The sequence below is a fragment of the Hyperolius riggenbachi genome, chromosome 1, assembly GCF_040937935.1.
Source record: "Hyperolius riggenbachi isolate aHypRig1 chromosome 1, aHypRig1.pri, whole genome shotgun sequence".
NCBI lineage: Eukaryota > Metazoa > Chordata > Amphibia > Anura > Hyperoliidae > Hyperolius > Hyperolius riggenbachi.
In genome coordinates this window covers 517,357,866-517,382,103 of record NC_090646.1, presented here as the reverse complement: position 1 = coordinate 517,382,103, position 24,238 = coordinate 517,357,866, and the positions used below count along the sequence as shown (strand labels likewise).

The 24,238-nt window shown below is 43.6% G+C and overlaps 1 protein-coding gene across 1 annotated transcript; it reads right to left on the bottom strand.

The window, feature by feature from the left end:
* Nucleotides 1–22,985, bottom strand: DIABLO (diablo IAP-binding mitochondrial protein). The gene is made up of 6 exons (XM_068244803.1): nucleotides 22,901–22,985; nucleotides 16,650–16,764; nucleotides 11,466–11,594; nucleotides 7,277–7,387; nucleotides 5,047–5,143; nucleotides 1–1,239 (listed from the first exon to the last, which is right to left on the bottom strand). The coding sequence occupies exons 1-6, from the start codon at nucleotides 22,948–22,950 to the stop codon at nucleotides 1,025–1,027; spliced, it is 717 nt and encodes a 238-aa protein (XP_068100904.1). The 5' UTR covers nucleotides 22,951–22,985; the 3' UTR covers nucleotides 1–1,024.
* Nucleotides 22,986–24,238: the final 1,253 nt, after the last annotated feature.

The window sequence follows — 24,238 nt, the reverse complement described above, 5'->3', positions numbered from 1 at the left end:
TTATGTACAATATTCACTTTAATAAAACAAAAAAAATCTTTTCCAACAACTGGCAGCCAGGCCTACTAACGTGTTCATCCATGGATTTCCAGATGTCCCCAGAAGAGGATAACGGCTCACACTTACTGCTGAAAATGTAGCACATAGAAAAAAAAAACACAGTCCTGTGCGCATCTGTTCTCACTCCCTCACTGACACAGCGGTAAGAAGGCTGAAGCAAAGTCCAAACCATGAAAACAAGATTGTACCAAGTGGCAGACATCAGTATACAGTATACTGTGCTTACCCAAAAGGGGAAAAATGGAGGAGATTAAAACAAAACAAAAAAAAACAAAAAAAAAATCAGTTACAGTCTTTAAAATTAGCCAGCAGACAAACAATCACATTAATAAGCCTTCATTACATTAGCGGACTGGCGTCAAATATGGCACAGCACCAATTAACAGTAACGCTACTGACTATACAACCTTTCCACTCTGTCAATCATCAGAACAATGAGCATCCAGACAACAGCCAGACCTACACTGGCAACAGCCAATCCCCATCTGTCCCACCTGACCGTCAGCCAGGCAAGGGACTATGTATGTGTAGCTGCACCCTCAGCCACAAAGTAGCCTCTACTCCAAGGCATGATTGGGTGAGGTGACGCAGTGGGACGCTGTCAGGAGTCTCTGCAGTCATGTATTTTACAACTAATCCTACAGTCAGGGTAGTAAAGCTGTAGAGAAAGTAGCCTTATCCTTAGTTGGTACATTGTCACATTTGACACATTTTTGCTTTAAACTCTTCTTTTTATGTTCACTTTACTGTAAAGTCTTGTTTACAGATATTTTAACTTCCGGGTCTACATTTTATGTAGGAAAAGGAGCTTGGGGTGGTTTATCTTCCCTTCATTTGGCTAGGGCCTACAACGCTGTACTCTGATCAGTAGTGCCAATCACAGGAGCAGTACTATGTGCTGCTGGTAAGTCCAAGAGGAAGGAGTGACAGTCACATCTTTCACATTATATATTGTAAAATATATTCAATCTTCACGCTGATAGGCTTCTGGGATTTCATCTTCTGATAGGCTTCCATCATCAGGATTATTTTTGTCTTCTGTAATGGATTTGATGATCTCCTCAGACTGGGAGGAAACAAGCAAGGCTTCTGCATTAACAGCAATCTCGCGTGTTTCCTGTACTTGTGTCTGCACCAGCTGGATGTGGTTCCGCACAGTCACAGAAGCCTGATCAGCACCTATTTAATACATGCAATGAAACAAGTTCATGGTTAGTACATATATTGCTATAATAGGTACAACGGCTATCACACAACACTAAGGCAAGCCCCATTACTGGTGTATTTCCTAAGTAGTAACTGTTGACTAAACACCAGTAAGCCTGCTTCCAGGGATATGCAAACCATAATGGCCTCAATTCACTAAGCTTTATCAAACACTTTTTTCAAACGTTTGATAATTTACCTCATGGGTAAAATCCAATTTTGAATTCACTAAGGTGTTATAGATTTATTGAATGTTTTATCGATAAAACGTTCAATAAATCTATAACATCTTAGTGAATTTAAAATTATATTTTACACATGAGGTAAATTATCAAACGTTTGATAAAGTGTTTGAGAAAGCTTAGTGAATTAAGGCCCCTGTGGGGTCTAGTGGTGGAGCATTCTTCACCTCTTATTCACTCCGTCTCTATTTAGCCAAATTAAATTTTAGCCTAGTTCACAAGAATGATAATTAAAGACTAGACGTATTTAAAATCCCACCATTATCTCTGTGTTCTGCCTGCTCCTCACCCAGTAATTAGGGAGTGAATACACATTATTGCCTATGCCCCACAAGCTGCTATGCCTCCACATACAGTGATGGATGTGCACTTACAGAGCAGGGGCAGTAGACTATGATACAAAGGATGAGCTCAGTGCATGCTATGAATGCAGCTATGAACCAAATTCTGCTAGGATTGCATTCCACTCCCTCCTGGCACTGCTCTACTGCTGCCCTTGCAGGTATGGAGCCATTATCTACTCCCAAAACGATCCAATCTGTAGAGAATTGTGCATCATCCTGCCTCAGTGTAGCAAATGGGACCTCAAAGTCATTAGATACAACATTTTTTTCCATAGCACTCTTTTTTTGCTTTGTATGTAAACTACTGTTACACACCCTGAAAGGAAAATGTTGGAGACCAAAGAAACCTTTCTGTTTGGTGTACCATGCAGAATCTACAGCAAACATGGACTGTGTCTTGGAGCTCAGTAGAGGCAGAGGCCAAATAAATGATCCCAGTGACTAGGAACCTTGAAGAGGTAGCTATAGCAACCCCTCTTCAGCACACTCCATTCCAGTGTAATCTAAATTAGGTCTACGAGGAAGTACACTGACAATTCGGAGGAGCTGGAAAGGGGGTGGTGGGTGGTTAAAAGGTGGCCATACACTTATAGATTTGCAGCAAATTCAACCATCAGATAGATTTCTGGCAGATGCCTGTCAAGTCCAATCTGACAGGAATCTGATGTGTGCCACACACTAGGAACAGATTTCTAATAAATTTCAGAATGAAATCTATTGGAAATCGATCTAAATGCATTATTGGACCATTAGATCCAATGCAACTCTATGAGCCATCGATCTGCTGCCAATAGCTGATCGACCTAGATTTCCCATCCTGTCAGACAGATCAAATCGATTGAAATCAATCGAAATCGGCTGCAAATCGATAGAATGGGGAATTTGATAGAATCGATTTCTGATCGGTCAATTTATAGCTAAAATAGACCAGTGTATGGGCCCCTAAAGTCTCTGCACAATTCTCTCTGCATATTACAGTCGGACACCAGTGGGGGCGGGGTTAGCTATGGGGAAGGAAGAGACCATGGAAGCAGAGGGACCACCAATGGGGAAACCAGTTAGTCTGTAACAAGATTATTCTCACCACAGACCAACAGGAAATATTAATACATCATTTAAAGGAATACGATCGATACCCAAGTGTTCTAAAATTACAGTGTGCAAATAATGTCTAAGTAGCTGTGTAAACATTTTCCTACTTTTCATGTTAAATATCAGAGGCAAAAGCTGTAATTTATTGAGGGTAGGATTTAGCTATATTGGGACAAATCAATTGCAGAAGGGGTGTCTGCTTCAATGCACAGCCAGAGTTGCATATCAGACTACAGAAAGCAAATATCAAACATGTCAAACTCTGAAAGCAAAAACAGTATGAAAAAGCTGTGACAATTAGTTACATTTCCTCTGCTCTCTTCAGACACTTCAGTCAGAAACACAGGACACAGAAGCTGCAGCTTTCTCTCTGTCACACACAGTTACACATAGAGTTAACTGATCAAGTGTGAGGGGAACTTCCCCTCTCCTCATGGCTCAGTCAGCCTTCAGTTAAAGTTTGAATGTATTTTGATAACAGTAGACAAAGAAGTTGTTACTAAAATGTATACAAGAGTACTTGGCGGCACTTCCCAAACAATTCCTGTACCAATTGAAAAAAAATATGTGAATCGATAGTATTCCTTTAACTAACTCCAGCCTAAAAACTTTGTCTATGGATCTGAATAGACACCAGTACACTGTGTTTTTTTTCTAACTTACCCCTCTACCCACCTCCTAACTAACCAAAACAGTGCACCCCCAACCCTTAAAAAAATAAATAAATTGCCTTCTGGTCATGTTTTCCCATCTGGATGAACAATGCATAAAGATTAAGAACCTCAGAGCGCTTCAAGCACTGATCACTGCTGTGCTGGCTCCACTCTACCAGCAAGGCCCCTGGACTGTAACCCAAGATTCCCTTTGCCACCCCCACATTATCGTCACCCAATCCCTCTGCCTAAAACTGGAGGGAGGTCAGTGGCTGCATCAGCCATGTTATCACCTGGTCTGCGGTAAAGGGAGGGGGTGATTAGTGCAATCCATGCTTTAAAAAAAAATAATGTAATAGTGTAGACAGGCTTTAATCTTTCCACATTCTGTCTACAAGTTTAGTAGTTATGAGTGCGGTTATCTACTAAATTCTCTTCCTGATAAATATATTCACCCTGACTTGTGCCCTGTCCTAACAGACACACTTTTGCATGTTTATAGTGCAAGTAAAGAAAAAAAAAACAGAAAACATTTTTCCCTGTTTTGAGGATTAGGAAGTCATTTAGACTATTCATGCTACTGAACAGCCTGAAAGGACTGTTTTCCACTACAAAGTGCCAAACGCGAATGTATTTTCTTTGCGTTTTCTATTAAATTTTTGGTGCAACTGCCAAATCCCATTTAGTTGTACTGAATAAGACAGAGGTGCAGTAGCACCAAACTGCAACAGGCAATACAATTGCGATCCAATCAAAATCACAACCCACTAGTGGAAACGGAAGCAACACGATTCCAATACTAAAACAGTGTGATTGCAAATAAATTCGCAAACAGTGTAAAACAGCCAGAGTGATAATTTCCACTGCAAATTGCAAACACAAAAGCATACTTTCCAACTTTTTGTGATGAGAAAAAGGGACACTTAAGTCACACCCCTGCCACACCCCTTGCTACGCCTCTAGTCACGCATACCATAAAGATTTCATAAGAAACATATGTTTTATAATTCAAACCACACTGGTCCTTTCTATCCTGGTTCATTTTCCTTCATAGTAACATTTTAAAATTAGTAATATATCAATTTAAAGGTTGGGAATAAAGTTTAGAGTCAAACACCTTTTTAGTATAGAAATACATATATTTACATAGAAGGAGGGACAAAGTCCTGAAAGAGGGACAAATGAGGGTGAAAGAGGGACAGAGGGACAGGGCTCCCAAAAAGGGAATGTCCCTCCGAAAAAGGGACAGTTGGGAGCTATGCAAAAGCAGTGTGATTTCATCTTAATTTTTACAATTTTTCAGCATTTCCATTCACTGTATTTTTCTGCAATTCTGATATTTTGCCTGTCCCAAATACATGACGAAAAAAGGAAATGAGGGGAATCCTCAGTACAGGCAAACATGACACTTTCAGCAAGGTCTCCAGAGAGCGAGTGGACAAACCTTACCTGCCAGGTAAGCTGCTTCTGCCGCCAGCTCAGAGATGCTCACTGCCCGCATCCAGCTCGCTTCAAACCTTAGATATTCCTCCTGTAGCTTCTTCATCTACAAATAACAAAAAAACATCATCTAAATGTAACGAGACAGAACGAGAACACTGAACAAATATATATATTTATTAAAACACAAAGAAAGTGCACCAGATCTTAAAGGATACCTTAAAGTTAAAAATTTTTTTTTTTTAAAGTTTCCCGTTTACTTACCTGGGGCTTCTCCCAGCCCCCTGAAGTCTCCTTGGTCCCTCGCCTTCATACTGCGCTGCTCCCTTCCTCCGCTGTCCCCCTCCAACACTGGATACACTGCCCCATGCTACGTGCATCCTCTATCACGCTTCTGTGGCCTGGAGCACTATCTGCTTGCAAGGCACAGTGGTCGGCCAACTCTTCAGTCAGCCAGACTACAGGGGTGTGCAGCAGGGGAACAGCTGAGCTTGGGATGATGGCAAGGGAGCGGGAGAACTTCAGGGGTCTGGAAGAAGCCCCAGGTAAGTAAATGGGCATTTTTGGTTTTTTTAGGTTCACTTTTAAAAGAACTCTATTTTCCTTTTGCCAAATTCCTGTCTGTCTTGCTGATCTTACGTTTCTAATACTTTTAGCTAAAAGTCAGGTCATATTAGCCACATGCTTGTTACTACTGCCGCCAAAAGGATCAACAAGACAGACAGGAAACCTGCATTCATTAATAGCAAATAAATGTGGCCGCCTCAATATCCCTCTTATTAAAGTGTCCCTTTAATTACTGTTCAGAGTTTTTGTAAGGAAAACATTGTCAGAATAAACTGAAACCCTATTTACAAATGCAGTAGCAGTACATATACATAAATCCTCAGAGGTAGATATGGTTTAATTGGCATGCTCAAATGCCTGCTGTACATGGAGTGGAGTGCCACCTTTGGGAAAAGGGGGGTTTGACTAATCAACTGGTCACAAAAGTGGAGGGTGGGCTTATGCGAGGAGATATACAGTAATAATAATAGTCCCCTAAATCAGTCCAGTAAAGTTGAGGGGTATTAGAATTACCTGTACAGATGTTGAGTCTGGTAAAGACTGGTATCATGGCTGGCAAAGCCTTGGAGTACCAGGATTACCTGCACACACACAAGCAGCCTGGTAAAGCCCAAGAGTATCAGGATTACTTGCACACACGGCCAGTCTGGTAAAGCCTAGGAGTATCATGGCTGGCAAAGCCTAGAAGTATCAGGATAACCTGCGCACACAACCATTCTGATAAAGCCTAGGAGTATCATGGCTGGCAAAGCCTAGAAGTATCAGGATAACCTGCACACACAACCATTCTGGTAAAGCCTAGGAGTATCATGGCTGGTAAAGCCTATGAGTACCAGGATTACCTGCACATGACCAGTCTGGTAAAGCCTAGGAGTACCAGGATTACCTGCACACAGGACTAGTCTGGCAAAGCCTAGGAGTATCACGATTACCTGCATATGACCAGTCTGGTAAAGCCTAGGAGTATCACGATTACCTGCACACACACACGACCAGTCTAGTAAAACAGGCCTGTGGAGTCGGTACAAAAATCATCCTCCGATTCCAACTCCGACTCCAGGTACCCAAAATGGCTCAGACTCTGACTCCTTAGTCTAATATTTACCAGAGCTGTGGATTTGGTACAAAAATCATCCAACTCCGACTCCTCAGTTTATAAAATCACCGACTCCAACTCCACGTACCCAAAATTGCTCCGACTCCACAGCCCTGTGGTAAAGCCCAGGAGTATCAAGATTACCTGCACCTGACCAGTCTGGTAAATCCCAGGAGTATCAGGATTACCCGCACACACCACCAGTCTGGTAAACACTATGAGTACCATGGTCAGCAAAGTATAGGAGTATCAGGATTACCTGTACACACCACCAGTCTGGTAAACACTAGAAGTATAGGAGTATCAGGATTATCTGCACACACGACCAGTCTGACTAGGAGTATCATGGTTGGCAAAGCCCAGGAGTATCAGTATTATCTGCACACACGACCAGTTTGGTAAACACTAGGAGTATCATGGTTGGCGAAGTATAGGAGTATCAGGATTACCTGCACACATGACCAGTCTGGTAAAGACTATTGGCTGGGAGGTTTAGGAGTATCAGGATTACCTGCACACACGATTAGTGTGACCAGGAGTATCATGGTTGGCAAATAATAGCAGTATCAGGATTACCTGCACTCGCGCCCCGATGATCACTTGACAGATGGCACTTTCTTCACTAGAATTCATTTTCCCCAAGAGAGCAGTGTATTTCTGTTGCAGTGATAGAAGTGTATACACAGCCTGCGCTCAAGAAAAAAAAGGAAAATGTTAATTAGCTCCATTTTCTTAAAACTCATTGATACATAATTGTGACAAATTAATTTGTAATTTAATGTTACTTTTTCATGAACATTTGCTATAGTTTTCTCATAGTGTAAACAAGTTCAGCTTTCACTGTATAAAGTCCCTCCAAATGCCCATCTTACTGCTTGAGATATTTAATCACAGAAAATAAGCATCATTTGTACAGCAGTCCATGAACTATCCAAACTCACTCCTCATCACCAGTAGGAGGTAGTCTGGGAACAGCTGGTATGGGGCACCAGTCTGTCACTGTGTACACAAAGCTAGTTGACCATGTCTATTTCTTCCCTTTGCTCTATATGAGGGAGCAGAGGAAGGAGGTGGGTCATTTGATTGACTTTCCAAAAGATATTTCTCTGCAACAGCTGCATCAAATGTAAAAATTGTAGGAGTTAAGGCAATGATCCCTGTTCACCTTTACTACCAAGGAAAAATACAGCAGGATGAAATAGGGCTGTGGCAAAACTATGCATTGTAACAGACGAATGCGCATGGTGTGTGGAAAAACACAAGCAAAAATATGTGCACGATTTCCACGCACACAGACACAGAAAATTTATATTGCACTTTTCTCCCGGCGGACTCAAAGTGCCAGAGCTACAGCCACTAGGACGCGCTCTATAGGCAGCAGCAGTGTTAGGGAGTCTTGCCCAAGGTCTCCTCACTGAATAGGTGCTGGCTCACTGAACAGGAAGAGCCGAGATTTGGACCTAGGTCTCCTGTGTCAGAGGCGGAGCCCTTACCCAGTACACTATCCAGCCACATATGTAAAGCCTTCCTAACACAAGGCTTGGTATGCTCACCAGCTTAATCATAATACACAGAAGTTAATAAGCTGGGTACTGAGCAAACAAAAGGCAGTGGTATGCCCCTTAATGAGAGCAAGTACTCACAATAATGCTTGAAAACTAATATTATGATGCAAATTAGAAAATGTATTGATTTTCAACTCAGATGACAATGAAATCTTTAGTATAAATCATGATGTCAACATGCTCAGTACAAGGCACCAGGGTACTATAAATATGTATGTCTGAAGCAGTAGTGTGAGGAAGACAGACAGGTCAGTCACTAAAGAGAGCTGAAGTAAAGATAGGCATGCTAGAATAAAGAGGAAATGCCAGTGAAGGGAGAGGTTACAAAGGGAAAGCAAAGCAGGTATGAAAGAGGAGCAGAGATGAGGGGGTGGGATCTAGAGACAGGGTAGGAGATCTGTTCCTGTTAAAGGAAACTATGCACCCTTTGGAGAAAATACATACAACAATCCTCCCCTAAGGCAGGGGACACCAAACTTTTTAGGCCAAGTGCCATATAGCTGTTGTTGAGATTGCTAGGGGGCCAAACTAAACAACATTTTTGCCAATTGCACCTAAGTACACTATGTCTACCACATTTTATCAAGCAGAACATTTCTACAGGAAATAAACCATATACCGCGTGAAGTTAGTATGAAGCAAACTGCTGCTGGCACAGTGGCAGCTGATACCAAGTGGCTGTTAATGGCTGCTGCTGTTGGCATAGTGGTGGTTGCTAGTAAGTGGCTACTGCTGCTGGCATAGTGACAGCTGCTGGTAAGTGGCAGTTACTGCTGCTGGCATAGTGACAGCTGCTGGCTTAGTGATGGATGCTGTTTGGTACAGTAGTGTCACAGTGGGGACAGCTGCTGGCACAGTTGTGACGCAGTGGTGGCTGCTGGATTAGTTGTGGATGCTGCTGGCACAATAGTGTCACAGTGGTGTCAGCTGCTGGCACAATAGTGTCATAGTGATGTCAGCTGCTGGCACAATAGTGTCATAGTGATGTCAGCTGCTGGCACAATAGTGTCATAGTGATGTCAGCTGCTGGCACAATAGTGTCATAGTGATGTCAGCTGCTGGCACAATAGTGTCATAGTGATGTCAGCTGCTGGCACAATAGTGTCAACAGTGGTGGCAGCTGCTGGCACAAAAGTGTCAACAGTGGTGGCAGCTGCTGGCACAATAGTGTCAACAGTGGTGGCAGCTGCTGGCACAATAGTGTCACAGTGGTGGCTGCTGGATTAATTGTGGATGCTGCTGGCACAATAGTGTCACAGTGGTGTCAGCTGCTGACACAATAGTGTCACAGTGCTGGAGAAAAATCTGCAAATGCAGTCGCCATCCGGCATTTTTTGTAAATATGTAGTCCTATAGCAATCACTGTGGGACTACAGACAAGGGGAGGGAAGGCAGAGAGCTTCAAAACAGGTTGGCCCCTGTATGTGGTGCGGCATTAACAGATTTGGATCCGGAATCGCAGCTTATTGAAATCAATAGGCTGCTTCCCAATTTTCCTGTTAAAAAAATGGAAGCATTGCTTCAGAATGCTGGACAATGCATTAGAATCCATGCATGGCTACAGGGATTTGGATGCATAATCGCATTGCACAAGACCCGGCATCTGCCTTGGAGACAGACGTCTGACACTAGTGGAAACTCGGTCTTACAGCAACTTCTGCCTCTTCCTCAGTCTCACAGCCATTCCCATCTCCTGGTGGCGGATATGGAATGTCATGACATCTGCTGGGAAAAGGGAATAGACAATCGATGGGAGGAGAGGTGAAAGAAGCCATGCACCAGCAGGTCACTTAGGTAATTATACCCAACAATGTCTTTCAGTTCAGCATTGGGGGGAACACAGGCAACAAATAAAGGGTGACTAAGCCAAAAAATCTGGTTTCACTTCAGTTAACTAATGGGAACTAAATTACAAATCAACAACTCCCACAATTAGCTTAATTAAAGTAATTAAAGCCCAATACACACGTCCAATAATTGTCACCCAAACCCATCATCCTGCATCAATTTGGTTGGCCCTTCCCTGTATAAACATGCTGCTTAGCTATGTGCCCAGGGCGCGTTCTGTTCTATGCGAAGGTGGGGGGGACCAGCGGGAGAAGGCTACAGTGGGAAATTTGGGCATGGTCTGCAAGAAAGTCAGATTGTTTATGACCTGTTATTAGAGGACAGTGCCTGGAAACAATGACGAGCATTTCATGCCAAAGATTAAAGTTCATGGAAGTAGAAGCTTGTGGAGCTGCAGTGACATCAGATATATTCCCTGCTGAAACAGTGATATTATGAGGGCATTCAGAGGGACCAAGGCTATACAGCAACAGCATGGTGTTGTCATGTGATCAGGTCAGCAGGAGCTGTAATGGGTGGTTCTCAACAGCCCTCTGTAACAAGTGGGCCAAACAGCAGTATTTGTGATCTGTTCTGTTTTTTTTTTTAAATCAATTTAAAGTGAACCTAAACTTAGTAGGAATATGGATGTTTCCTTTTAAACAATACCAGTAGTCTGGCAATCCTGCTGATCTCTTTGGCTGCTGTATTGGCCGAATCACACACCTGAAACAAGCATGCAGCTAATCCAGTCTGACTTCAGTCAGAGCACCAGATTTGCATGCTTGTTCAGGGGCTGTGGCTAAACGTTTTAGAGACACAGGATCAGCAGGAGAGTCAGGCAACTGGTATTATTTTAAAAGGAAAAATCCATATCTTTCTCAGATTAGGTTCCCTTTAATGAAATGAAAAGGGAAGTGAAAGGAACCACGTAAAAAAAGAGATTGTTAATCTTGTCACATGACCATAGTTCTCCTGTTCTTAATTCAATTGATGCCAACACACTGCACTGCTTCAGGCTGGGAATGAGGTGAAGTGTCAGGCAGTAGCACACTGTCAGTAACAATGGTCTGTGGATAAAGTTACTGCTCCGTCATGCTCTGCACATCATCCCTCCTCTCCTTCCCTCTGGTATCCTGCACTCTCAGCCTGAGAGGATACAGGCACTGTGTGACCCCCGGGTGATATGGCCAGCTGTGGCCCAGAGTGCAGATTATTGGAAGACATACCATCACATTAAAAATGAGAATGGGAATCTCATAGATCAGTACCTTCCCCCTATATCAGGAGGCACATGTACTTTACCACTTTTGTGGTCACTAATTCTTTAGCAAAATAACACAAACCAAAATGACTCCCTGATCTTTACTTACCTTAGTATATTCTGTAAGGGAGTCAATGAGTGCATAGGTAGTCTGAGACAGGAAAGTCTGTGTGCTGTCTGTCACCAGAGATGCTGCCCTTTTTATTAAGGAATCATTAGATAATGTTGGCTCTGTCCTCTGCAAGAGAATACATAAAGGTACATTATTATTGATTTATAAAGCGCCAACATATTCCGTGGCGCTGTACAAAGTAAGAAACAAACATGGGGTACATAATACAGACAATGGTGTACACTAATATACAAGATGCATAATTAGTGACGAGATACAAAAAAATTATACAAAATACAGAATTGGTAATGACAGTGATAAAAGTAACATGATAAATATAATGTATAATGATTTCCAAGACACAAAAGGGGGAGAGAGCCCTGCCCTTGCGAGCTTACAATCTAAAGCATACAATTATTTCAGCATACGCAATACTTAGAGGGCGGGAGAGTAACTTATTTAAATGACAAAACATTTCTGCTGATGTTAAACATGGAAAAAAGTTTACTTACGCACACAAAATGTTTATAAGTATTAAAAAGCATTATTGGAGGCAATAAGGAAACTCATTCCTGACTTGAATCAAAGTATTACTTAGCTAAGTAGAATGAGAGCTCAGGATAGTATAGAGCAGGCACGGGAAAACTTGGCCCTCCAGTTGTTAAGGAACTTCAAGTCCCACAATGCATTGCATGAGTCTGACAGCCACAGTCATGACTGAAAGGCAAATGCATTGTGGGACTTGTAGTTCGGTAACAGCAGGAGGGCCGAGTTTGCCCATGCCTGGTATAGAGCCTTCCCGCTCCTCAATCTGGCCTATCGTTCCAGCGTCGTCTCTGGGTGTAGCTCTTCAGCACTCCATGGGCAATCTTTGGAACTACTTGCGTTCCTGAGTTGTTCTGAGAAGGAGTGCATGCGTATTGCACATGTCTGAAGCCATGCAAGCGCAGTACAGATGTCCTTGTATTCTGAACTACTGGGGGATGGGAGTAGCTCCAAAGATCGCCGAGGATTTCTGAAGTGCTTTTTGGTGAAATAGCTAAAACCAAGGACAGCACTGCAATGATGAGCTAGGCAAGGGAATGGAAAAGCTCTATGCTATCCAGAGAATTCCCTTTACTTAAAAGACAACTGTAACAAGAGGGATATGGAGGCTGCCATATTAATTTCATTTTAAACAATACCAGTTGCCTGGCAGCTCTGCTGGTCTATTTAGCTGCAGAAGTGTCTGAATCACACCGGGCATGAACATGCAAATAATCCTGTCAGATCAGACAATAATGTCAGAAACACCTCAGTGTTCTCCCCAGGCTCTTTAACGCTGGATACACACGTTGCGTTTCCGCATTCGATTCGGCGTTCGATTCGCGTCGATTCGATTTCCGAGCATTTCGATTATTTTTAGGTCGGATGCCATGCAAATCGACGTAACGATCCATCGAACCGCGAATCGGACATGTTGGAAATAATCGAATTGACGCGAATCAAACGCCGCATCGACGCGGGAATGCAACGTGTGTGTCCAGCGTTAGCCAGGTGCTCCACCCAGCTATTTTTGGTGACCACTCGGCTGTTATCTGCTCACCTCCTCCTCTGCTGTAAGCAGAGAAGCTCCAGCCCAGCATTTTCTCATCTCGCCCTACCCGGCTATTTTTCATTAGAGTGGGGCCGAACCTCCGATTTTCGGTTCACGAACTTCCGCGGAAGGTTCGGTTCGCGTAAACGTTGGCGAACCGCAATAGACTTCAATGGGGATGCGAACTTTGAAAAAAAAAAAATAATTATGCTGGCCACAAAAGTGATGGAAAAGATGTTTGAAGGGGTCTAACACCTGGACCCCCAGGTGGAGGAGTGGGATACATGCCAAAAGTCCCCGGGAAAAATCTGGATTTGACGCAAAGCAGCGTTTTAAGGGCAGAAATCACATTGAATGCTATATGACAGGCCTAAAGTGCTTTAAAACATCTTGCATGTGTATACATCAATCAGGTAGTGTAATTAAGGTACTGCTTCACACTGACACACCAAACTCACCGTGTAACGCACCGCAAACAGCTGTTTGTGTAGTGATGGCCGTGCTGGACTGGTGCGCACCATGGCGAGAGTGCAGGTTTTGGGGGCTTTACAGCCCATATGGTCGCGTGGCTGATGTAGCTGAATGACAGAACAGTGACTGTCCAGCTGATCAAATTTGGTCTGACCACAATGAGGCAACGACCTTATTATCGTGGGTGTGCCCCCCGAGACACTCATCTAGGCGCCGGTCATTGCTTCATTGTGATACGCAAGCCCCTTCACCACGGCAAGGTAATGATCACGAAAGGGAATGGGCGCATGTACATACCTTTTCTTTTGTTGTTGCAGCTGCCCGCAGTGCAGCCAGGAAAATTAGGCAGTCATGTACACGCACCAGAAAAATTATTACAGCGGCCGCTGCTAGCAGCGGCCTAAAAAATTCAGCAATCCGCCTGGAGTCCCGGACCCTGTTGGTGGTGGCGGAGAAGGCAGTCAAGCGGCCTGCAGGCAGACATGCTGTGTGGAGGGACTGGGAGCAACTTAGTCTTCTTGGGGCAGGCCAGGCAGCCAGTCACACGGCGTGCAGGCAGAGATGCTGTGTGCGCGGGGACTGACTTAGTCTTGGGGCGGGCAGCAGCCCTCCGGGATCCATGCCTCATTCATTTTGATAAAGGTGAGGTACTTAACAGTTTTGTGACTTAGGCGACTTCTCTTCTCAGTGACAATGCCTCCAGCTGCGCTGAAGGTCCTTTCTGACAGGACGCTTGTGGCAGGGCAGGAGAGAAGTTGGATGGCAAATTGGGACAGCTCTGGCCACAGGTCAAGCCTGCGCACCCAGTAGTTCAAGGGTTCCTTATCGCTGTTCACAGCAGTGTCTACATCCACACTTAAGGCCAGGTAGTCGGCTACCTGCCGTTCCAGGCGTTGGTGGAGGGTGGATCCGGAAGGGCTACGGCGAGGCGTTGGACTAAAGAACGTCCGCATGTCCGACATCACCATGAGATCGCTGGAGCGTCCTGTCTTTGACTGCGTGGACACGGGAGAAGGATTATGCAGTGGTGGGTTCACTGAACAGGTATGCAGTGGTGGATTCACTGAACAGGTATGCAGTGGCGGGTTCACTGAACAGAACAGGTATGCAGTGGTGGGTTCACTGAACAGGAATACAGTGGCGGGTTCACTAAACAGAACAGGTATGCAGTGGCGGGTTCACTGAACAGAACAGGTATACAGTGGCAGGTTCACCGAACAGAACAGGTATACAGTGGCAGGTATGCAGTGGCGGGTTCACTGAACAGGTATGCAGTGGTGGGTTCACTGAACAGGTATGCAGTGGTGGGTTCACTGAACAGGTATGCAGTGGTGGGTTCACTGAACAGGTATGCAGTGGCAGGTTCACTGAACAGGTATGCAGGTATCCAGTGGGCTCACTGAACAGAACAGGTATGGTGGGCTCACTGAACAGAACAGGTATGCAGCCAGGAACAAGCTAAGCCTAACTAATCTTTCCCTATGAGAGACAGTCTGCAGCAGCTCGCCCTACTCTCACTAACGCAGGCACACGAGTGAGCTGAATGGCCGCCGCTGCCTGCCTTTTATTAGGGGGGGGGGGGAGTGGCTCCAGGGGCTAGTGTAGCCTAATTGGCTACACTGGGCCTGCTGACTGTGATGTAGAGGGTCAAAGTTGACCCTCATGGTGCATTATGGGGCGAACCGAACTTCCGCAAAACTTCGCCTGCGGGACGCGAACGCGAACCACTGAAGTTCGCATGGAACCGTTCGCAGGCGAACCGTTCGGCCCAACTCTATTTTTCATACCATCCAGCTGGAAAAAAATTCTGGGGAGAACACTGCACCTGATATGCTGCATGCTTGTTCAGGGTCTACAGCTAAACGTATTAGACGCAGAGGATCAGCAGGATAGCCAGACAACTTGTATTGTTTAAAAGGAAATAAATATGGCAGCCTCCATATCCCTCTCGCTTCAGTTGTCCTTTAAATATCAAATCTGCAGTGAGTTTCCCAACATCAGGTTTGCTTTAAAGGGAATCTGAAGTGAAAATAAACTTATGAGATAATGATTTGTACGTGTAGTACATCTAAGAAATAGAAAATTAGCAGCAGATATGTGAGTCTAATATTGTTTTCAGTACAGGAAGAATTAAGAATCTCCAGTAATCTATGCAAAAAAGCTTTACTGAACTCTCTGACTTTTAAAGTCGTAGAGAGCTCTGTCTTCTGAAGCTTATCTCAACTGTCTGTCGCTGCATTTTGTTTTTTCTGCAGAGGAAAGTTCAAAAGGTCACTAGCCTGCTCTGTGAAATCATTTAGAATGCTGAGTGTAGCGTGTAAACTGCAAATATTAGAGAATGATGCAATGTTATAAAAAACAAACAAAAAAAACGATATAACTGAAAATTAAAATATGAGACTATTTTCTTTGCTACTAATGTTCTATTAATTATCCGTACTACACAACCAATTCATTATATATTTGTTTTTTTTTCCGCTTCAGTGTCACTTTAAGTGCCTTCCCTGTCGGCACGCTTGTTCCAAGACCAAGAGTAAGACTTTTTCTACAGGTAAATTTGCAAAGGCAGTCTCCAGGTTTCCCATACAACAGGCTTCAAATTAATAAATATATACAGTAATATGTAAATATACCGTACTACTTCCTGCTGAAACTTTTCATGCTGTTTGTTGTTTTTAGGGTCTCTCCTGTTCCCTATTCTTGTCCTTCATGAGATTCAACTGGCACCTCAGGGAAACTCTGCACGAAGCGCCGGTGGCCATGCACATGAGATGATCAATGAGATGCAAATCATTTCTACTGGCATTCAGGTTTCATGTATATGTAATGCAGCTTGAAATTGGACAAATAAAAATTGGAAAGTTATTCTGATTGGTCCAATTTCAAGCTGCATATAATTTGAATGCAGGGGGAAATTATTTGCATCTCATTGATTATCCCTACTCTGAACATAATCGACAAAGGCTTGATACACGTTATTGATATGCAGCTTATTGGGCAGTCGTGAGTAATCTAATGGTGCCATATTCAACCATGCATCGTCCTTTTCCTTCTCCATTCACATTTACCTCTACAAAAAATGATGTGTACATGTATCACAGCTGTATGACATTGAGCAATATTTTTTACTTTACCTGTCCAACAGGAATAGCACACAGACTTGTCCCAACTCCAACAGAAAGTACTCGACGCCAGGACCCTTTAAACAACCCCAAAACGGATTGTTTGTGGACAATGGGGAAGGTTTGTCTGAAAATAGAAATATGGACAGTCTAAATGACAATGAACAGGATTTTAGAAATTCATAATATCAACTTGGACCTTGAACTCTTGCACAGCACTCAATGAAAAGTCTTTATTCCACATATAGTTGCTGAAGAATTCACTTCTCTGTGTTTCAAAATGCCTTATTAGCTCTTTTCAGCAACTGTGAATAGACTTCAGGAGAGCTCTGCCCAGGCAGCTCTGACATACAATAAACACTGAGGCTTAACCCTTCCAATGCTTCCTGCAACAATGAAACCTAGTAAAACTTTTTTCCATAAATGTTATTATGCGGTGGCACAGATATGGTTTTCTTGGATTAAAAAAATGGTTCTAAAAATGGTTCTAAAAGTCAAGTCCATGTAAAGTAGATACTCCAGGGACCATTAGTTGCGTTGTGGAGAAGTCAGATGGATACACAGCTGATAGTCCTACTGAATAGACTGTTAGAATTTGTATTATGGCAAGAAAAAAAGCAGCTAAGTACAGAAAAACGAGTGGCCATCAATAATTTAAGAAATTAAGGTCAGTCAGTCTGAAAAATTGGGAAAACTTTGAAAGTGTCCCCAAGTGTAGTGTCAAAAACCATCAAATGCTACAAAGAAACTGTCTCACATGCAGACCGCCCCAGGAAAGGAAGACCAAGAGTCACCTCTGCTGCGGAGAATAAGTTCATCTGAGTCACCAGCCTCAGAAATCGCAGGTAAACAGCGGCTCAGATTAAAGACCAGGTCAATGCCACACAGAGTTCTAGCAGCAGACACATCTCTAGAACAACTGTTAACAGGAGAATGCGTGAATCAGGCCTTCATGGTAGAATATCTGCTAGGAAACCACTGCTAAGGACAGGCAACAAGCAGAAGAGACTTGTTTGGGCTAAAGAACACAAGGAATGGACATTAGACCAGTGGAAATTGTGCTTTGGTTTGATGAGTCCAAATTTGAGATTGTTGGTTCCAACCACCGCGTCTTTGTGCGATGCAGAAAAAGTGAACGGATGGTCTCTACACGCCTGGTTCCCACTGTGAAGCATGGAGCAGGTGGTGTGATGGTGCTTTGCTGGTGACACTGTTGGGGATTTATTCAAAATTGAAGGCATAATGAACCAAAATGGCTAACACAGCATCTTGCAGCGGCATGCTATTCCATCCGGTATGCGTTTAGTTGGACCATCATTTATTTTCTAACAGGACAATGACCCCAAACACACCTCCAGGCTGTGTAAGGGCTATTTGACCAGGAAGGAGAGTGATGGGGTGCTGCGCCAGATGATCTGGCCTCCACAGTTCCCAGACCTAAACCCAATCGAGATGGTTTGGGGTGAGCTGGACTGCAGAGTGAAGGCAAAATGGCCAACAAGTGCTAAGCATCTCTGGGAACTCCTTCAAGACTTGCGGCCTTATGTACAAAGGGATGACGGAGAGAGCCTTGAAAGCCCGAATCCTTAAACATATGTGTAATATTGTTAATAGGAACATGGAGACCACACTGGGTAGACACTATGCCCAATACCATGGGTATGGGTAGGCTGCAGGGCACTCTATAAATTGTACATGTCAAAGCAGAGGGGGGATGCCACCAATGAATTACTGTGTAAGGAGAGCATGTGGATTTTTTGACTGCACACCCTGAATCCCTATGGTCTGAACAATCATCTCAGTTTGAAACCGTATTTGAAGAAGCAGATCTATACCAAAAGAAAATAGGCTATAATGAACCTTGAGAAACCCTAGACAGAAATAGGCGAGTGAACGTGTAACATCTTATGTATGTGGGTGAGAGAGTTCTGGGTAAGAAAGTATATGTACACTTAATGTAAGAAAATATGCCCGTTGGAATTCCACAGAAACATGAGAATGTGCAACTGGCCCTTTAATTATGAGGCTCCAACTCGCTGTGTATTCTATAGTACACTGCATCCGCTGGAAAAAGGAAAATATGTGCCCATTTGAGTAAAGGACCGAGAGGACAAAAAGGACAAAGAGTTGGAACTGTAAATAAACTAGTAATTATAGACTGACAAAAATAAGGGAGGATTGGACTACTATGTTGTCCTAAAGTGACTCTCAATGCTGTATGCGCTTGGCCACATCTGACATTACAGGCTTCAAATTGCGTGAGTCTACTGGCATCAGTTGCTATGTAGGAGGTGGAGCAGCAAGTTTGAGAGGATACAAGAGGGAGAGAAAACATGCCCAGTGTTACATCCTGACTAATCGCCTGTGAGGGTCGGGAAACGTGTCGATGGGTGGAGTCTGTGTCCTGGCTACGTCATGCCGACGCTGTATGGTAGAACGGAACGACCGCTGACGTCCTGAAAGCACTGAGCCGGCGAGTGGCCGCCATTGCCGCTCTGAGGAGAGGAGTGTGAGAGACTAGCAGGGACTGGGTCTGCACGGCAGTATAGACAAACTGGCTGTGACATCCTGGCGGGGTCATAGCTTGCTGACGAAGCCGCCATCACCTTTATGGATACAATCCAAGGCTGGCTCTGAACTGCTGTAGTCCAATCCGCCTGCAGTGTGTATGCTGGAAGCTTTTGCCATGTGTATACGGTCTCTGCTCAGCATTCTCTAAACAAGTGGGTACCCACGGAAGGTCGCTGCAACGGAAGTGGTAAGATTGACTTCTCCATTACACAGATTGCTCCTTTGATAGTAAAAAAAGCTGTACCTAGTGTTGCCCAAAGAAATCGCTGCTGTGCAGGCGGACTAATTGCCCCCTATGGGAAGCTTACCAGCAAGAAATTAATAACTCCTTATTGGACTGGGACCACTTCAGGTGTGCATGGGTGCAATTGTATGTGTGGGCGAACGTATGATGCCGGCTTAGGTTAGATAGGTCACTACTGAGCTATTGAGCATCTATCAATGACATAGGATATCCGCAAGTTTTTACTGTTTTTAATATATATAGCTGATTTTTGCATGCAGTCAAGCTGTAATTGTGCTATTTGTGTTTTTTTGTTAATAAATGTTGTACTACCTAGTCCAACATATCAAGAACCCATGCCCATTTTTATCTTTTTCCAACTCTGTCAAGACTGTTGGAAGACCATTTCAGGTGACTACCTCTTGAAGCTCATCAAGAGAATGCCAAGAGTGTGCAAACAGTAATCAAAGCAAAAGGTGGCCACTTTGAAGAAACTAGAATATGACATATTTTCAGTTGCTTCACACTTTTTGGTTATGTACTATACTTCCACATGTGTTAACCTCCTTAGCGGTAACCCCGTGCTGGCCACGGGGTAAGCCGCGCAGGAGGATTGCTCTGGCCCCGCTGGGCCGATTTGCATAATTTTTTTTATACACGCAGCTAGCACTTTGCTAGCTGCGTATTACCTTTGATCGCCCCCAATTCACCGCTACCCGCCGCATCAGAGGGTGCCCCCTCCCCCCCCGAGACCCCGTGCGTGCCTGGCCAATCAGTGCCAGGCAGTGCTGAGGGGTGGATCGGGACTCCCTCTGACGGCATGACGTCGGTGACGTCATCGCGCCTGTCTCCATGGCGACGGGGAAGCCCTCATGGAAATCCCCTTCAGAACGGGATTTCCTGACGGGCGATCGAAGAGGGTAGGGGGATGCCGCTGCTCTGCGGCTATCATGTAGCTAGCACTAGGCTAGCTACATGATTTAAAAAAAAAAAAATTACAAAATAGTGCTGTGCGGTTAATTCAGAGTTTGGATGCCTTCAGTGTGAATCAGGGCTGTGGAGTCGGAGTCGTGGAGTCGGAGTCGTGGAGTCGGGCAATTTTGGGTGCCTGGAGTCGGAGTCGGAAAAAAATGCACCGATTCCGACTCCTAATGAATTTGTAACTGTAATTAAAATAGAAAATATGATAAAATGTTCTATTTCTCAGATAATAGTCATTCAAAATAATGTATATATACAGTAATAGCTGTGCTTAGTCCACAAAAATGAAATAAACCAATCAAAATTAGTTACTTGTGCTGCTTCAATAAAGCAGTCCCTGTATTTTTAAGGTCAGATATACATATCTGATTGTGACTGTATATATGATGTGTACACAGGAATCTCTTATATATACTAAATAACATCTATGCTGTAAGAATAAAGCCTGATGTGTAGCTGTGTCACTAATAGAGATGGTCAACGAGATGGAAATAATTCTGCATTGATGCTGATTTATGCAAATGTATGCACTCCCTTTGCTGATGAAATCAAATAATGTGATATGTTATTAAAATTTGGTTTGGTGACTACAAATTAAAGGGTAACTGAGACGGATGAAAAGTAAAGTTTTATACATACCTGGGGCTTCCTCCAGCCCCCTTCAGGCTAATCAGTCCCTCGCTGTCCTCCACCACCCGGATCTTCTGCTATGAGTCCTGGTAATTCAGCCAGTCAGCGCTGTCCGGCCGCATGCCGCTCCCACAGCCAGGAACATTCTGCACCTGCGCAATAGTGCTGCACAGGTGTAGTATGCTCCTGGCGGCGGAGTGTGTGCATGCGCACTACGCCTGACTGGCTCAAGTACCTGGACTCATAGCAGAAGATCCAGGTCGTGGAGGAGGACAATGAGGGACTGATTATCCTGAAGGCGGCTGGAGGAAGCCCCAGGTATGTATAAAACTTTAATTTCATCTGTCTCAGGTTTACTTTGTTACACAGTAGTACTATACTCTACATATGCACTCCCAACAGAGCTGCAGGGAATCCACTGAGAATGCGGTGCACATTGAACACAGAGGTGTTGTCTGTTTACAATCTCCTCATTCCCCTGCAGAGTACCTGCACATCATTCTTACATGTACCCACACTTACATTGCCTAGGGCCTGATAGATGTTCTTTGTTCCGGTTTGTACCTTTTACAAGTACTCTTACCAAGGACTAGTTTTAGTCTAAAGGGAATAAATATAGTAGTCTACATATCCTTCTCACTTCAGTTGTCTTGTAAAATTCCTAAGCGTTGGCAGTTAAGAGACGGATTTCATGTTACATACTTTTAATCAACAAAATTGTAATATGCAAATTAGAGGAGTCGGAGTCGGTGGAATCCTAAACTGAGGAGTCGGAGTCGGTGGATTTTTGGACCGACTCCACAGCCCTGGTCTGAATCTACAATGTTCATACTCATGAAAATAAAGAAAACTCTTTGAATGAAGTGTGTCCAAACTTTTGGTCTGTACTGTATGTAGTGACCTGGATGGATTATTTTGTCAATAGAACTAAAGTTTCAAGAAGAGAGCAAACTAGGCACTGGAGGTAATTGCAGCTGTGTCTCTTCCAGGTCTCAACACATCACAGAGAGGTGTTGGGTGAATAGTAGGGATTATTAAAACCCTTTCTGAGCATTTCACACTTTCTCCTGCTGTGCAATGGTTTTTGTGCACACTAGGCAGTTGTCAGATTCCCATCTCTCTTCAAGGAAGCAAAATTAGAACTGCATCAAAGCTACAGTAGTGACCAGGTAGAAATCTGAGGCTGATTTATTGCATTTATGTCCAACACAGGAACACATTAAACAAGTAGAGAATCAACCATCATGCTTACACATAAACTAACATTGTAGTGACAATGGCCAATAAAATTATTACTAGATGGGTGCAGGACTGACAGCATCCATTGGTCACTATGTACTGTGCGACTCAAGCGTGCATATCAGCACCTAAACCAGATATTTATGCAGCTTCAAAAATTAAGTTTTCAGAAACTAAAATCTAATCTAGACAAGACAAATAACATTTATATTGCGCTTTTCTCCTTGCGGACTCAAAGCGCCAGAGCAGAGCAGCAGCCACTAGGGCGCGCTCTATTGGCAGTAGCAGTGTAAGGGAGACTTGCCAAAGGTCTCCTACTGAATTAGTGCTGGTCTAGTGGAAAAAGAACAATCCTGTGCAGCAGTACTGTGCGTGCTGGACACCAACACAGCTAGCAAGAGTTCAGGTAGGGCACTGGTCTATGACATTACACGAGTATATGTGTGAGATGTATAGACATTCCCCATGACTCACACTTCCTGGAATAAACTCATGAGGAACTATTTATACTCCCACCAAGGTCACCAGCAACAATGACAATTATTGTCAGCGATTTTAAAACTCACAACAACAGACATCCATAGTGGTGATAGTGGCCGGTGCTTGTATGTTTGATTACCTGAGCAAATGCGAGAAACTCCAGACCAGCCGTCTACAGAGAGACGCCATCTTACAGGTGGCAGCAGGATGTGACGTATGCAGGAACTGCTATGTGCTGGCAGGCAGACGTGATGGCTACAGGAACTGTCATCTGTACGCTCTTTGCTGCCCTCTACTGTTTCATCTCTACACTGCATTGTCTCTCTCAGAAATACAGTATGTTGTTCTTTGGAGGTGGAAAAGGCAAGCATTGCATTTTTTTACACTTCTCTTGACTTACTCAAGGAAGAAGAAAAGTTCACCTGCTTAGATGGTGGATTCTGTACTGATGACATAAATCGTTTGCTCTTGTACACGAGGTGAGAGGAATATGAAATGTGCCAATTTTTTTAACATAAAAAATTGTTTGGATATTATATTTAAAGGACAATCGAGGTGACATGTGACATGATGAGATAGTCATGTGTATGTACACTGCCAAGCTCACAAGTAACTATGCTGTGTTCCTTTTTTTCTTTCTTTCTCTGCCTGAAAGAGGTAAACATCAGGTATGCAATTGACAGTTTCTGTCTGGGTCAGGAGGGATCGGACTGGGTCAGACTATAATAATAATGGCAGGATTTGTATAGCGCCTTTCTCCTGTTGGAATCAATGCGCTTGCGAGGCAGCCACTAGAGCGCACTCATTAGGCAGTAGCAGTGTTAAGGAGACTTGCCCAAGAAACTCCTTACTGAAATAGGTGCTGGCTTACTGAGCAGGCAGAGCCGAGATTTGAACTCAGGTCTCCTGTGTCAGAGGCAGAGCCCTTAACCAGTACACTATCCAGCCACTACAGCATATATAGCATAACCCTCACTGATAAGTAATTACAGTCATAAAACACTTTCCTGTTAGTAAATGGCTTCTGAGAGCAGGAAAGAGATACAAAGGGCCAATAATTCATAGATTTGAGCTCTGGCATACTTCAATGAAAGGGGTCATTGAGCAGAGACAATGAAACAGTAAAAACCTAAAAACTAGATGTAAATATAAAATAAAACTGTGGGATATCAAAAAAGAGTCATTTTTAGGAGAAGGAGGATAGATACAGTTGTTTTTCTCATCAGTATATTTTAACATCAGATGCCCTTTAAGGCACACCCATAAGGTCCTGGAGTGGTCATACAAACCCCAGAAATATCCCCACTGAATCAATGCTCCCACAGACATATAAAAGTATAGCCAACTCACATGTTGCGCTATACCAGTGGTTCCCAACCTTTTTGAAGTTGTGACACATTATGCCAAAACGCTCATCACATCACATATGTATAACAGAAAAATACTGATAATAACCACAAAATGGATCGAAAGAGTA

Excerpts from the sequence above, each read along its gene's own strand:
- DIABLO (XM_068244803.1), bottom strand. The coding sequence starts at position 22,950 with ATGGCGTCTCTCTGTAGACGGCTGGTCTGGAGTTTCTCGCATTTGCTC. Across the intron at positions 11,595-16,649 it reads GTGCTATTCCTGTTGGACAG|AGGACAGAGCCAACATTATC; the intron begins GTAAAGTAAAAA and ends ATTCTCTTGCAG. Across the intron at positions 1,240-5,046 it reads AGAAGCAGCTTACCTGGCAG|GTGCTGATCAGGCTTCTGTG; the intron begins GTAAGGTTTGTC and ends TGTATTAAATAG.